Source organism: Actinia tenebrosa, unplaced genomic scaffold (assembly GCF_029948245.1).
Source record: "Actinia tenebrosa isolate PJP-AT-01 unplaced genomic scaffold, QUT_ActTen_1.0 PGA_scaffold7__59_contigs__length_16204524, whole genome shotgun sequence".
In the NCBI taxonomy this organism is placed as follows: Eukaryota; Metazoa; Cnidaria; class Anthozoa; order Actiniaria; family Actiniidae; genus Actinia; species Actinia tenebrosa.
In genome coordinates, this window is record NW_028292584.1 from 6255008 (window position 1) to 6272308 (window position 17301).

Consider the following 17301-nt stretch of genomic DNA (forward strand, 5'->3'; position numbering starts at 1 on the left):
CCTTCAACAATCTGAAAAACGGTAACGTTGCTGTCATATAAAACACAAGAGAATAAAAATTTAATCCTCAGGAGGACAGCCGTGCGTAATAATGCTAATTTGGTGGAGGAGAAAATGTTTTTGATGCAAAAAATTTTCCAGACCCCTGACTAATAGCATTCATGTTTTCCGGGTACCCCCCTTCAATGGTTGAAAAAATCCTCCTAATCCTCCTTTTGACCTTTCAGGGCCCCCATGTTCCACTAAAACAAATTGAGGGCCCTCCATTTTTTTCTCCACCCCCCCCCCCCCCCCCCGACTTAAATAATGACTGGTCCCTTTGTTGTGAACCCCGATCCACATGATGCGGTGCTTGGGAAACACGAATGGCGTAGCGTTCACCTCCCATGTCCGCATGGCTTGGTGTTGTATGGGGGTATAGTTGTTTGTTGGTTGTCTCCTGTGCTTCGAGGGGTTTTCCAGGTTCTCCGTTTTTCCCCGCTGCAAAAAACCAGTGGAAAAAGAACCACCTTGTGGAAATGCCTTAATACCTATCAATTAATTAATTAATTTTTGGTGTGGCTGGGGAACAGCGTAATCAATGTCTTTACCAGTGACGCATTACAAGCGGGTGAACCAACACTTATCAAGAAAAAGTCATAGGTTACCATTAAAATCAACAAACCTTGTCAACACGTAAAAACAAAGTTACTAAATGCTTCTAAACAGAAAAGAAGAATGATTAATGAGTTGGATTTTTAAGGTTTAAGTAGTCTCAAATTCCGAGCACATCTTGTGGGGTGAGTCAGTCTTGTGTCCACAGGAAATTGTCTTGTGTTGTGTATGAAAATACTAACATTTTTACGCGAAATCTTTTATTGCGAGATGTTAAGCGACTTGAGAATACTCAATTTTTCTCTGTTGTTCAGTGTTAGCCTAGATTATGTGCAGAATATTCATTTGTTTCAGTGAAGGTCCGTGGAATTTCAAAGTGTTTGTATTGTTGAAGTTGTGCATTCTTTACTTTACTGTTGGTATTCGTGAATATTTAGACACTGATATGAGCTGAGTAAATGAGTCTATAATCAAGAAACACAGCGGTGATTCGGAACTCGAAACTGGTCAATCAAGGGAGGAGCGATCAACGATGTGACGCGCGAGTGCGTGGATGGCCCGCGCCTTTGATCACAGGTCTTTAAATATGTTGTAATTTGAAGTAATGAATGTTTTCATTTCTTATCTTCGACGCTAAAACTCAAGTAGCATTGATTGCAAATCCTGATAAAGATAATTGGAAGATCGTGTTTTAAATGGCGTTTTTCTGTGAGTTATTTACGATAAAGTCGAGCAGTAAAAAAACTTTTTTAATTCAATAATCAAGACAGTACAATCTTGATGAAAAGGCTTTGCATAGTTCTACCTAAAAGCGCATTTTTGTCCTATCTTATCGTTTGTTTAATAGTTTAACGTGATTTTTAAAGCGAATTCGTTCCATCGAGAGGAGTGGAGCGGTAATTAGATTAGCTTTAATTACTTTCACCACATCATAGTAAGAGTTAAAGATCAGCTACAACTTCGAGTTTCTGTACATCGAATACATCGAATTTACAGTTTCGTTTTCATTTTTATAAATAACGGGTCAACATAATCTAAAATAACGATTTACAAAATCTATTGCAGCGGATTAACGAGCTTAGAGTTCGGGTTATAATTGACCATTGCCAAGAGAGGCAATCATCTGGGCCACGGGAGTAAATCTAAGTCTTCGCAAGATGTAGAGATATATGACGAGCTCTTTTCACGAATGATAATCGTTCTTTTTTAGTGCGAAATATAGATATGGTACCTTATAAATATATGAAATAAATAAATGAGAATTTACAGTAGTTCCACACCTAGTGGCTCTTCTTCCACTAGATTATTCCAATTGGTATTGAGAATTCGATTTTCTAAACAGGGATGAAAAACTGCGAAAACTTCTCGAAGCACAGGAGAGAACAAACAAGCAAGTCCGGGAATCGCATACCCGGGTGAGAAGCGTGCGCTCTTACCGCTAAGCTACCCGCTCTTTTCATATAGAACCGATTATGATAATAGCACTGTGTTGTCTACCGTTCGAATCCTTTTAAAAAAAACTTCCAATTTCATCGTTTCAGTGAAACAACTAATTCTGAGCTGATCAGTCAGGGCACGACTATAACTCACGTATCGTATTCGAACTTAGGATCGACAAGAGGAGACGCACGGTACTTGAATATTCTAAAAGCTATTCAACCTTCTATAAAAATATATAAAGAGAATGCAAGAGAATATGAACTAAGAGAAGGAATCTCATATTCTTTTGGATAATGAAAATAGCCATCAGCAACTCAGTGAGGAAGGAAAATATATGTTGAGGGGAAAAAAGAGTACAAAGAACGGCCATATTGGATGGATGTATGTGGTTAATATATCCAACATGGCTGAAAGGCCCAATCATTTCCTTGCTAGTTCCTAGCGACTTAGAGAGACATTTCTAACCAAGTTTGTCGTAGCGACTCAACCCTAGATTTCTCTCGTTATTTTCGATCAAAAATATTCAAAGAACTCCTTCAGGATGCGCATGCGCACGATTGAAGCCCCAATAAGGGTATTTGAGCAACCAGTTGTCAATCTCAAACAAGGTTTTTGCACTCAATTATACCTCTATTTTGTGACTAGCCTCCATATAGCGACCGGTGGTCCAAGTCCCAAAAGGGGTTTTACTCAAAGCCGTACTCTTAATAGCGGCCTATCTCTATGTAAGAGCCAGTTGACAATTCACCAAAGAGGATTTTTGCAGAACTTTTCCTCAACCATCCTCTATATACGAATAACTTGAAAATTCCAATAGGGTGGTCGCTTAATGGCATTCAAAGTTTTCCAATAATAATCTTGCAATATCCAGACGATATCAATCGATTTTTCAGTTATCTTAATAAACACAACGACTGACACAAACCAAGAAAGATTTGAAATTCCACGACCGCGGCACGACTGACCTTAGCCTCTGAATTAGCTTTCAAAACATAATAAATGAGGTCGCATTTAGCAGACAGTTCCAATCACATTAGCACTGACCTGCAGGTTGAGCAAAACGCGCCAAAAAGGTTTTATTCGAGGAACGCGCTGTTTATATTTCAAGAAATCCGTCATGTTCAAGAGTTTGAAGTTTCCTGGAATTTTATTTTTCAAGGAAGCCGATGAATATGAACTTAACCTTTTAAGCACTACAAACGCGCCGAGGGAAAAAGCGGTGTTTTTGGACTTCCATTACCAAGATGTTTTTAAGCGTAGTGAAGTATGTTTGACCTGAAGGACGCGCCGCTATTTCTGTGTGTTGACGCACAAAAATCTAACGAAGCTTGAAGGAAAATAACTAATGAATACCACGCATAGAACTACAGATTATTAATAAACCTGATTGACCAAACATTCTAAATTAAGAATCTTTTGTTTCAGGTCCGACAATAACACGATCCAACCATCGGGTAGCCGAACAATCTATAGGGCCGATCCCTCGGAAAACCCTTGGGAAGGGCATGATCAAACCTAGTTTTCCGACTAGCGTGCTCCTATCGTGCTCTACACCTCCCAGCGTGTTTATATCACAGCACAGGAACATGCGTGCGCACTTGTCTCTCCTCTTGCCTGATCAGCACTTGGTCGTAATGTTTTCCCATTCTAGAGTACGTGGTATCCCCTTGAGTATCATTCCTTTTTTTAGCGGTTGTGCACGAGAAGATACACAAATATGGACGCAAATCAAACAAAGAATCTCATTCTCAAGGAAATACGCGTGGTCTGAAATAGGAAATCATTATGACCAAGTTGATTTGGTTCATAGTTAAAAGTTAAAATATTTCAGAATTTTTTAAAATACACTTTCACCTTACGTTTTTCAGTATGTGTACGTCCGTTGATTGACGTGTGATAATATAACAATGAATAAGGCATGTGCACTGAAATGGCTTCCCGTTGGTTTAATCATTCCAGGAATGACCTGAGAAGTAGTTGTTCTTCTGGATAGTGCTTCCGGTGAGGTGCATCTTGACCGTCGTTCCTATTATACAATAACATGACACGCCTTAGTCATAATGATTATGCAATAGGGAACTTCAACCGGAAGTGTAAATAACTTCACTTTGGGGTTTCGCGCCTTCAAAGTATGTCTTCCCTGAGGATAAGTTGACTTTTCCCACAATGTTTTGAATGAAATCTCCAATGAACAGAACCCCAAAGAGACATTATTTACACTTCCGGTTACCATCGTAGATTTTGCAAGGCTTCAGCCCCCTAATGACAATAACAGCCCACGCTAGCCCCTTGATTTTACGCTACAGAATATCATAGGAAAACAATAAACATTCATTTGAAGCTGACTTCCTTTACGGCAAGTCCTGTTTTTAGTTTCATGTGTTACAAGACTGATAATAAAAATAGCGATAAAATGACGTCAACGGCCCATGATCTGATGACTTCCTATCGTCATTAACGAGCAACGGTTTCGACTCTCAGATGATTACTTTTGCATAAGGTAGTTTTTTCAGAGAGAGGTTAAATGACATTCATTGAGGTTTCACACGTTCATACCACAACCACATTGTAAACATACATGTATACATCTTTGCGCACCAACTCTTCTGCTCTATGAGTGCGCGCACGATAAAAGAATCATCACACAATTATGGCTATCTATGTTATCTTTTATATAATATTTCATATACCACGCTTGCTCTGATTGGTGCTAACGCTTGAAAAACCATGCTTATATCAGAGGACAAAAAACAAGCTCAGCTCTCTTTAACGTTTTGATTATTTCATAAAGGCAATATTAAACGTCGGCTTGTCTGTGCCTGTGATATAAACATTCTGGAAGCTGTAGAGCACTCGAGAATTAAGTCAACGATTTCTTTCTCGCTCTACAGCTCCTAGCGTCTTTATATCACAGTATATAGAAACGCACCGTTTTATATCAAAAAAAATAAAGTAGATTGGCTAAGATCAGCGTTAGTGGGGCTTCGTACATTCACGCTAACAAACACGCGCAAACGTCGCATTAGCTCATTAGAGAGAGATAAGCCTTTGCGCATCTATTCACTCCGTAAAACCAGACGAAAGAATTTTGACAATCAAATGGTCCAGCTTTTCCGTAGTACGCGCTCTGTCGAAGAAACAATTATCAAACTATTAATAACCAATTGATTATTAATAATGATCAATATTACTTTTCCATGTGTTAGATCGATTACGAGAGAGATGAGGATGGGCGAGGTACGTTTTGAAGCATTCCAAGCACAAAAACCTGGAAGTCGCTTGCATCGTATTTTCCACTCGGTTAATGGAACAGGGTATATTAAGAAAACCACATATTTAACCAACTCAAAAGTATCTCTATAATCTTGAGATTAACACAATAGATAGTAAGGTTGATAGGATTATTTCAGGTTACGCACGTACTACTGAGGAGTTTTCGGAACGAGAAACAGCCAATCACTTGCATTAGATTGTACAACTATTTTCAACGCTGTTTTCGCTTTAGAAATTCTTACTATGATATCAACCGCAAATAAAGTTTAGCAACATCAGTTTTTGCATTCGGTCGGGAATTAGGACTTTTCCTACGATCTTAAATTGCTTGGCTTCAATTGACGTCATAACTTGTCTCGTGCGGGATGTCCATCAGCTGAATCGCAAGTTTTAAGTAGGATTCTTTCTGTCTGATAGAACAGTAATTGATTACCATTTGGAAAAGATGAGATTCAAAGGCATTTTCCAGCCGATTTTAACTCAGCAATAAACGTCCTTAACTTGAGCGTTTTCAGACCACGTGTCATTCACTGGAGTATCATTTTTTTGTTGAACGGTTGTGCATGAGAAGACACATGAATATGGATACCACTCCGAACAAAGAATCTTATTCTCGAGGAAATGACACGTGGACTGAAATGTGAAAATATTACGCCCAAAGGTAAAGAGGTCTATTGAATGCATTAGATGATAAAAGTCACCATACCCCTTCCTTCTTGTTAGTATGTCGATTGATATACTATAGTTCTACGCACCCGTCTTTCCGTCCGGATTAACGGTGTGCTATATAGGCTATCAAAGGCAACTATTATCCAACAATTCGTATGACCACATGAAATAATTACTTTCACATAGGGTAAATCAATAGGAAATATTAACGAAGATTCTTAAGCTTTCACACATTATCAAAGCCTAATCACAAATCATCGCCCCGACCACGATTCACCTATTGCGCAAATGTTTATCCGTCCGTGGGAGATCAGAAAGGAATAGCGTCTCTTCCGGGATTGTACCCACGCGCGCGCTATTTTAAAAGGAAGTTGTTATTAAGAAATTGCTTAAACGTAAGGTAGAAAGATCAGGCACAGGCCGTTAGTTAGAGCATTTCCTTATAGTATGATTACATTAGCGTCATAGATAGAACCACACCTCGGTAAGTGCGCCTGTCGTTTAGTAGGTGGAATACTTAGCGACTACGCGCGCTCAGTTAAATTAAGTTAGTTAAGTTGGAGGATTTTTTTTCTGTTACAAACGCAATAGCGTCAAATTAGGACGACGCCTAAAGCACCTTTATGGACATTATTTATCAATCCACAAATTCGATGTTATTAATTATCAATTTTATTTTAAAGAAGCAACAATTGGGTAATGATGTTATTGTAGAAGCGCTATAAATAGATAGTACTGTCCATAGTAATCGCTCTTTCTAACTACAGTGCGCGTGGTTGAACGCAAAGCTATTTATGCAATAGTCCCCTTCACAGTTCCCTGCGCCATCTTGATAGGTAGCCATGCCTTTGCATCGAAGCGAGACGAACGGTGAGCTTGCAATGATAGAGACCTTTTTTTAACACCTTGGACAATTATTCACATGTCTCTATCATTGCAAGCTCACCGTTCGTCTCGCTTCGATGCAAAGGCACGGCTACCTTTCAAGATGACGCAAAGAACTGTGAAGGGAACTATTAATTTTCTGAGAACTGCGAGATGGACCTTGCTGATATTATTGGCATTAACTTGATATCATTAACTGTCTCTAATCATGGTCATCTAAGATCTTGTAGATTTATCGTACTCTATGGATAATCATCTATGTTATTATCATCAGGTCTTGGTGAGCTCTGTTCTTCCATATACGGTAATAACTCTAGTTTGTTAATAGAATCATGGTCATCTAAGATCCTGCAGATTTATCGTACTCTGGATAATTATTTATGTTATTATCATCAGGTCTTGGTGAGCTCTGTTCTTTCATATACGGTAATAACTCTAGTTTGTTAATAGAATCATGGTCATCTAAGATCCTGCAGATTTGTCGTACTCTCTGGATATTTATCTATTCTACTATCATCAGGTTCGGGTGAGCTCTGTTCTTCCATATACGACGATAACTCTAGTTTGCTAATAGAATCATGGTCATCTAAGATCTTGTAGATTTATCGTACTTTCTGGATAATTATCTATGTTATTATCATCAGGTTCGGGTGAGCTCTGTTCTTCCATATACGGTGATAATTGTGGTTTACCAATAGAAGGGTCTTGTAAGCTCGATAAAGTCGTTCCTTCATAGGACTGTAAGTGATGACTGGTGTTGGCGTCTACGTCTATAGGGTTATCATTGTCTGGGGGGAGAGGTGAGTCGGATGTCGAAGGAAAGTGGACTTGGATTACTTCCTGTGGTAAGGTGATCTGCATTAGGCCTGGGTTGGGATGGGATGATTCACTTTCTGTGTCTGATGATCCTGATTTACTACAGTCATCCTGTAGGGAGAAAAAGGCAATGAAATATTTAGGCCAGTTCTAAAAAAATAGGATTAACACAAAGCTTTTTAAAGTGTGGTCGCATGAGGAAACTGCTCTGAAATCGTCGCGAGCGATGATACCGCGACGTTTCACGTGACTTCACATTGGCCATGTTGGTGTACCAAAACAACACATTTTCTATCCTCCGTGAATTGAACTCTATTTTTATGCAAAAACTGCGCAGAAAGTTTCTATTGTTTATGGCTGCCTTCTCACGTGAGTGAAAACGTTCTGACGGAGTGGGAAGATGTTCTTACTTTTACAGTCACGCTCACTACAACATACATCATACATAGCTGATGATTCACGGATGGCGTGACACCATGAGATGTTTTGTCGTAAATTGTGCAACACTAGGATGGCGTGACGTGTGCATACGTAAACTGGCTAGCATACAAAAATCAGCCTATCACGATCGAGAAATTCAACCAATAAGCGACTCGTTACCTGGAATATCACAGCCGGTGGTTTAAACTGATCTTCAGGGTTCATCGGAGTACGAAACTCTAGTGACCGCGAGTGGCTTGGGACGTATTTATTATCTATTACCAGTCTCTCACAAGTTGGACTTTGCTCGGTCAACACCTCAGTAGACACCAGTTTCCTGTTCGGCGAGGTTTCATGAGAACGCAAATGACTGACCATACTTGTGATTGACAAGTCAAAGCCACCGTCGTGTTTCAAATTTTCAACGTCGGAGTGTTTGCTGACTTCTTGACCGTGGAGCGCGGGCTCAGAATTATTATTACGTACTACGAACTCAGCAACGTCGATATGGCTTGCGTCGACAGATACTGGTAGAGTAACAGTGGTAATCCCTTTAGAGTTCATATCATTCTGAAGACCTTGATCCTCTTCGTCATTTACATCAGTGTGTTCGTTTGAGCTTGAGCATGCAGTACAGAAGCTCAGAGGATTCCCTCTGTTTGATACAATAGCGCTAAGACTTCCGGCGGGGAAGTGAACGCTAACCGGAAGTGATGTCACATCATCAGTCGTAAAGTCCTCGGAAGAGAAGGTGTGGATGCCTGTGTAGGTTACTTCGTTATCGTTATCAACTAATGAGCCCGCGCTGCTAACGCTGCTCATGGTGCTGACGGTCACAAAGTCTGCAGGCATCGGGTGATCTTCGCTGCTTCCTAAAAATAGACAAAACAAATATTTTTCAGTCGAATTCTGCAAAAAGTAGACCATATTGTTTTCCCATTTCGGACCACCTGTCATTCCCTAGAGTAACCTTTCTTTGTTTAACGGTTACGTATGAGAAGGCAAAGGAATATGGATACAACTCATAGAGAACATTATTCTCATGAGAATGACTCGTGGTCTGAAATGGGTAAACAACCCTCCCAAAGTAAAAGAGCCCATAGGATATTTAAGAGCCGCACCTTCTGGGAACTTGGCTGACTTCTCATGTCTCTTCTGGTGTGCGCGTAAGTTAGACGCCGTGGTGTACGCCTTGCTACATCCATCTTCCTCGCACTTGAATGGCTTTTCACCGGTATGTTTGCGCATGTGCACGTTTAAACTACTTCCGGCAGTAAAGGCTTTGTTACATCCTGAAAAAGAAGGGAAAATATTTATAGAAGCTGATTTTTGCGGAGCAGGGGAGGAAAAGCCGGAGAACCCGGAGAAAAATCCTTAAGCAGAGGAGAGAACCAACAAGCAACTCTACTCATATACGACACCCAGTCCGGGTTTCGAACCCACAGTCACCGCTACACCACCCGTGCTTCCCACGGACATAGGTGAAACAATGTAACACAATTGGCCTTACCGTCAATGGGACAGACGTAAGGCTTCTCTCCTGTGTGTACAAGCGTATGGGTCTTTAGATGACTGGACCGCGTGAACGACTTGTGACAGCCCTCGTAGATACACACGAAGGGACGTTCTCCGGTATGCTTACGCATGTGCCTCTTGAGCTTGTATGCACTCGTGAACGACCATCCACAACCCTGAGCAGGGAAAGAAAGATAACCTCTATAGCACTTTGCATTATTGAACTACGTCCATAACCTTATAAAGTTATGAAAAATCCAATGGGCTGCCTGTGGTTTTACTTGCCTCAAAGTCACACCTAAAAGGTCTTTCTCCTGTATGTGTTCGTAAATGAAGCTTTAGCTTCGAAGCCTTGGTAAACCTCTTACAGCATCCTTCCATAGGGCAACCATGAGGTTTTTCTCCACTGTGGCTCTTCAAATGTGACGTCAGTGGTCCCATTGCTGAGAACTCTTTGCCGCACCCGTCGATCTTGATTCAATGATACAATAGGACGATTATAAAGTAAGATACGTCAATCTCACTAAAGTGTAACATAACGATAAGTTCAGTATCTTAAGAAGGCTTGTCAGAAAAATGAATCTCAGAGTCTCAGTTGGCCACGACCTTGTGACACAATGGGGATAGTGGGAAAGATCCTTATCTTAATGAACCTACCTAGAATAAAGGTGCAGACACACGGTGCAATGTTGCAAGCAAAGTCACAGGATTAGAAGTAATTTCTACCCCTGTCATGCCACATGTAAGGTCACATGCAACATCTCAGCCTTTGACATCCAAAGAACAGCCTTTATCATGCAACGTTGCACTAATAATAAATTAATTCAAATTATCTAAAGTAATGAAAAACATATGTGTGTATTTGTATGAACTATCAATCAGTTCAGTTTGAATACAAACCTCACACTTGAAAGGCTTCTCTTCCTGTTGGTGTTTTCTCTCATGGACACGAAACTTGTGCAATGTAGGGAAAGTCTTATCACATCCTTCATGGTCACACATTATAGTGTTAGGTCTGGTGTGTGTTCGTATGTGAGTCTTGAGGTTATAGGCTGTGGTGAAACGCCTGCTGCATTCTTCATGGGGACACTGAAATAGACAACAATATAGTATCTGACTTAGGCAAGTCTTTGAGTGTCATATGTTCAGTCGTCTTCAAAAAGATGTGCTTGCACTGTGCTCTTTATTCCACTCAAGTTTTGAACATTTTAAGACATCATCTATGATATCAATAAGACAGACAATGGAAATCTGTAAATGATCTCTTAACTATAATAATAATAATATTTCTTTCTTTTGACAGTAAACCTATGTCACATTAGTGATTTACAATAGGGAACTGCATTAAGAAATACACAAGTAAAGTCAAAAAAACGATATGTAAAAGACAATAAAGAACATATATATATAAATAAAAGAAAATAAATAAATAAATAGATAAATAAATAAAAAGTAAAAATAAAACTATATGTAAATATATATAATATATACATATATTTATAACTATAACCTAAATATTAGCTTGTAATTAAATAAAGAACATCTATATCTTACCACAAATGGTCTTTCTCCAGTATGACCGCGTTCATGCCTCTTCAGTTTGTAGGCAGTGGTAAAAGCCCATTCACATCCTTCATGAGAACACTGATGAAATATTATAAGAGTGGTCAAAGTGTAACATTATAGTAATAATCTGAAAATATCATTGGTGATCATGTAAATAATAAAAGTAGTGAACATAAAATGAACATAACAAGGAGGATGATGATGATTTGTACAGTATGATACAAAAATAGCATTAAATAACAACCAAATATTTAATTTTGATGACAATCATATCTATTAATAATATTTCTGATGATAATAGTGATCATGTTGGTAATGGTAGTGATGATGATGGTGGTGGTGATGGTGATGATGATGATATCGATAAAGGGAATAATAATAATAATATAATAAAGACTTTAATTCACGAGGGTGGCACCTAATACAGCCCAAGGCTAATAAACTTGTGGGCCTCAATAACCCTATTATATTTACAAATATAAACAATAAAATATTTTTGTTATCATAAAGGCAAGAAACAAGAAGCAAAATAAAAGGCACAGAACAGCAAAAAGAAACAGTTTCATCAGATAGCATGATGGTGGTGGTGGTGATGATGACAGTGATATTGATGATGACATTGATGACATCGATGATGATGATGACATTGATGATGACATTGATAATGATGACATTGATGATGACATTGATGATGATGATGACATTGATGATGATGACATTGATGATGATGACATTGATGATGATGATGACATTGATGATGATGATGACATTGATGATGATGATGACATAGATGATGATGATGACATTGATGATGACATTGATGATGATGACATTGATGATGACAGATGATGATGATGACATTGATGATGATGACATAGATGATGATGATGACATTGATGATGATGATGACATTGATGATGATGATGACATTGATGATGATGATGACATTGATGATGATGATGACATTGATGATGACATTGATGATCATGATGATGATGATGACAGCAATGACAAAAGAGATAATAACACTGATGATGATGATGGTCAATGGCAAATTCAAATATTCATAAAAAAACAACAGACCTGTCACTAGTTACCTTATAAGGCCTCTCCCCAGTATGGGTTAACATGTGCAGCTTCAGTCTATGTGCTCGTTGACACACCTTGTTACAGCTGGGGTGTGGACACAAGTGAACCCTGTCACCTTCAACTACCTCACCTCCTCTTCCCTATCGACAAAATATTATATCATAAATCACAAATCAGTTACAATTACTACCAAGTAAATTTATTCATCCAATCAGAATTGGAAAATATACAAATTATTATGCAAGATGTACAATTGTTTTAACCTAGAATATTGAGGCTATAGATGTTATATCAGTGATATAGTTTACCTCATTTATTTCCTTATTCATTTTATCCTGGTTATTTGAAATGATTTGTAGCTTAATAGCCTTGTTTTCTGCACTTGATGACACCTGAATATAAAAATAAATATATGAATAAATAAATAAATAAATAAATAAATAAATAAACAAAATAAGTAAATAAATAGATAAATAGATAAATAAATAAATTAAATAAACAAATAAATAAATTAAATAAATAAATAAATAAAATAAATAAAATAAAATGAATAAAATAAATAAAATAAAATGAATAAAATAAATAAAATAAATAAAATAAATAAAATAAATAAAATAAATAAAATAAATAAAATAAATAAAATAAATAAAATAAATAAAATAAAATAAATAAAATAAATAAAATAAATAAAATAAATAAAATAAATAAAATAAATAAATAAATAAATAAATAATAGAAATATACCTGGACATCAGTCCGGCTACTCTCCCCAGTAGTTTCTGCAGCTGTAGTATTAATGAGAGGTCTTGTCATCGTAGCAACTTGAGGTATGGTTATATGTAGCGTTTGCCCTTGTCCCACTCCAGATGTTATCATATCCCCTAAGAATGCCTGCTGTTGATCTGGTGTCAATATGACACCCTTAGTAAAATCACCTGATGGCATCATGACGCTAAGCATTTCATTAGTGGTTGTCTGTCCTTGTATCTGAGAGGTGTCCGTAAAAGCAGAACTTGTTGTTACAACATGAAATTGTTCTGCAAAGCTTACTGCAGCTTCAGTGTCATCGGCATCACCTTCTGTCAAGATTGCAGGTACTTGAGTAGAGAAGGTGGAGATGTCGGCAGTTAGGATACCTGAACTTGTTACCAAGGAGATCCCTTTGGGCTGTGGATACACTTGTATGGGAATACTGTCCTGAATGCTGCTTGTATTTTGTTCATTATTTCTGACAATGAGGGTCTCTTGGGATGATGTATGCAGCTCACTTTTTGAAGTATCTAAGAAACAATTAAATTAATCTTACTACTCTTTTGTTTCATCCACGATTTTTAAATTTTATACTCCTGCAAAGAGTAGTAAAGTTATGACTCCCACTAACAAAGAAACTCTTAAACTTAATTTTATGATGTTAGTAATCATTATAATAATGTCAAAACTTTTTTGACTTTTTTATATTTTAACAATATTTTGTACTTCTAAGCATGGGTTGTATAGTGGCGAGAACGCTAGCCTCTCACCAAGGCGACCTCAATCAAGCCTTGCTGAGCTCGACGGTGTTCTATGTGAGTTGAGTTGTTTGTTCATTCTCTTCTGTGTTTTGAGGGTTTTTCTCTGTCAGGGCACGGCTAACTCACAGATAGAACCCTGAAACAACCTCTTGGCTGATCTAAGTCAGGGCATGGCTAACTCACAGATTGAACCCTGAAACAACCTCTTGGCTGATCTAAGTCAGGGCACGGCTAACTCACAGATTGAACCCTGAAACAACCTCTAGGATGATTAAAGTCAGGACATGGCTAACTCACAGATTGAACCCCGAAACAAGCTCTAGGCTGATCTAAATCAGTACATGGCTAACTCACGGATCGAATTAGAATTTAGCCTGTTATGTTTTGCAGAGGGAGGAAAACTAGAGAACCCAGAAAAAAACCCTCCAGAGAGAGACCTATGGAACTCTACTCACATGTGATGCAGAGTCCAGAAATCAAACCCAAGACCCCAGAGGTGTGAGGCAAGTGCGATATGCTGCTATACGACCCTTGATTCCCTAAGCCTTACCATTTGGATTTGGTGATTTCACAGATACTATAGACTGCAAGCCCTCCATGTATTCCACACCACCAGTTCCCACATTCATTAGCTGCAGATGCTCTAAATCAAGTTTCATTGGTATTCTTTTACTTTGATCTGGTTCTGATTGTTGTTGTTCTTAGACAAAATAAAAAGATGTGTGAAAAAAAACATATTCGTCAACAAACAGCTGCATTTGTTCTTCATTTGGTCTTCTGATTTTCTCCTTTACTCCAAGACCAACGAAGGACAAGCATTCAAACAGTCAGTATATATAGTTACAAAATCTTTTAACAAGTTTCTTTCTTATTTGCATTGGAGATTTCCCTGGATTGGATTTCAGGATATCAAAACACAATTGGTTGGACCCAATGCTTCACCTGTTTCAAATGTATGATGCTCAAGGGAATGAGATGGAGGCTTTACTGAGAAGACTTATTACACTCGTGAACAAGGAAATACCCATGCCTCCCCACAGAGAAGAATACACACTTTTTTACTTTTTGATGTGTGTTGTGGGTCCGAGGAGGGTGTATGTGTGCCTAATATGGAGTTTTCCCCCTTTTTAGGAGTCTAAAAGAAATACTTGATAAGTACATTACATAACAGAGCAACAATTATAACACAAAAAAAAACCAGCAGACTGGCTGACTATACCTACCCCTTGAGTTGTAACTTTCAATAGCCTTAGGCGAAGCGGAAATATCCCCATAATCATAGTCCACATGGATTTTCAAGTTTTCATCTGGGTTTGGTTGGGAATGGAATTCAGCTGGGATATGCTGATCAATAGGAGAGCTAATGATATAGACATGGCTTTCTTGGTCATCCGAGCTGCTGAGGGAAGAAATGGGTCCAGGGATTTCCTCTGAGTGGTTCGATGCATTTGATACTTGTATATTACATGGCTTAATATCACTTTGGGACAATTCATTGACATCTGTACTAACAGCCCCTTCGACATCACATGTTTTTTCTTCAGGAATGTTGCCATGGAAACCCCTTTTATCTATCAAGCAGGTATTACTAGCTTTTTCTTCAGAAATCAAGTCCTTGGTTTTACTTCTTTGTGAGCCAGCATCTTGTTTTCTTATGTCTTCAGATTCATAGTACATAGAAGATGAAACATCTTGAAGGTTACCATTAACTTGTCTTCCTGGACTTTCTGAAGCACCACCAGTATAATGGCTGACTGGAATAGAGCTATCATCTGGCCCATTTTCAGGCATCTTATCCATCTCAGGGATATCACTTTTTTCTTCACATGTTTTACTGCTATCAACATATGCAGTTGGGAAGCATTCTTTATCATTGTCATCTCTTTGTTTTTTACTTTGAGGAGATAGATGCTCGTCAATAGATAATCTATGCTTATTATTTCTCTTCTGTTGGTGCTCAACAGTATTATTTTGACCTGAGAGAGAGAGTGAGAGAACCAGACAAGTTACCATCTAACTTAAAATTATCTTTCCTTAATAACATAGAAAGGGCTGTCGGTTTTTACTTAGCCTTGTGGTTATTAGAGACAACCTGTACCGTCTTTTCATTTATCTGCCTTAGTATATATACTATAAATAACTGTGTTTTTATACTATTTAGATTTATTAAATTATCTATATTGTACATATAAACAAATGGTGTAAATCCTATAAGAGTGGTACAAATAAAGTTGTTGTTGTTGTTGTTGTAGAGTCCAGAAAATGGTCTTACATAAATCATGATCCAAACTTTAATTCATAAAAATTATATCACCTTTAATTGAAGGAACAAGCACACTGGGAAGAGCTTTAAAAGGGTTATAAGCTTATTTTAATATAAATTTTATTTTTTAACACTTGGAGTTTATTTTATTGCTTTTTGAAAAAATTTAAAGTCTGCCAATTTATGACATTTCACAAAATGTAATAATGCAATTCAAAATACCAAACTTGAACATGAAAATTGGTAATATACTTAAGTTTAATTGACAAAAGATGTTAGGAACGAAGCTCATTCACATACAGCATTTTCCAAGCCAAAATCCCACAGTATTTCAGCTTATTTAGCTTAAATTTGCAAGGTTTTAATATGCGTAATACATAATTGAGCACCCCACAGTATGATGTAAAAACTCGAGCTTCAAGGGAAAACTCAACCCTGAATTTGGATTCAAATTTCTCTTGTTTTGGGATATAAAACGACAAGAGATCAAAGCTTGAACTCAAAGCAACTCTCATCCCCAAAGAGTTAAAAAACGCATGTACAACTGGAAATGAAAACCAACATACGCATTGACAAAAGTGGAAGTTGCATTGCTTTAGAAGGGCTAAGTTTGTTTTAAAAGGGTGAATAGACGGTTAAAATATTAGGCTAGAAAGTGCCTACCATGTTGGTTGTTGGATGATTGTGCCCCTAGTTCTGTAGAAGGGAGCCCCTTCAAACATGGCTGCCCCTGCGACTCCATCACGGCACCCCGCACCACTTGACAAGAAAACTAAATAGCCGACTACTGAACTCGACAAAACTAGACCCCACCATGGGAGGGCACGGGAATTCCGTCCGAAGACATCGTCGGCAAAACTTCGTTACATTTTCGGAAACAAATTTTTGGAATATCAAATGTTGGTATTTGAAATGTAGTAGTTTTATGCCGTATTTAGTACATATATGTGAATTTATATATTCTAAAGCTTAAGTAGATATTTCAACTGAAAAAAGTTACAAATTTTACACACATTTTCAACCGATATTATTTCGATGAATTGGTATTTAAAATTATATATTTTTTAACTTTGCCATTATTTTTAATTTTACCCTAGCCGTATAGTCTTTCTTACATAAAATAAGTAACATATTTTTATTTACGGCCGCAATTTTGGAACCAGGGTACGCTGTGTAAAACTACGCACTGTGGGGGAGGGGGGACGGGAGATTTTTCTTTCATACGAAGTATCATCGGAAAACCTTCGTCGGCTTTTCGTA

General features: G+C 37.8%; 1 protein-coding gene across 1 annotated transcript; it reads right to left on the minus strand.

Moving 5' to 3' along the window:
• Nucleotides 1–6625: 6625 nt before the first annotated feature.
• On the minus strand, nt 6626–16808 carry LOC116300888 (uncharacterized). The gene is made up of 13 exons (XM_089040003.1): nt 16705–16808; nt 15002–15754; nt 14329–14478; nt 13012–13547; nt 12576–12659; nt 12276–12407; nt 11167–11256; nt 10513–10701; nt 9898–10083; nt 9608–9788; nt 9219–9389; nt 8278–8969; nt 6626–7788 (listed from the first exon to the last, which is right to left on the minus strand). Exons 1-13 carry the CDS (start codon nt 16781–16783, stop codon nt 7444–7446), a joined length of 3588 nt encoding a protein of 1195 aa, XP_088896129.1. The 5' UTR covers nt 16784–16808; the 3' UTR covers nt 6626–7443.
• Between the last annotated feature and the right edge of the window lie 493 nt (nt 16809–17301).

Bases quoted from the DNA above. Each gene is read 5' to 3' on its own strand.
- LOC116300888 (XM_089040003.1), bottom strand. From the start codon at position 16,783: ATGGAGTCGCAGGGGCAGCCATGTTTGAAGGGGCTCCCTTCTACAGAA. The intron at 13,548-14,328 runs GTAAGGCTTAGG...ATTGTTTCTTAG, and splicing joins GAAATCACCAAATCCAAATG to ATACTTCAAAAAGTGAGCTG. The intron at 12,660-13,011 runs GTATATTTCTAT...TTTTATATTCAG, and splicing joins GTAGCCGGACTGATGTCCAG to GTGTCATCAAGTGCAGAAAA.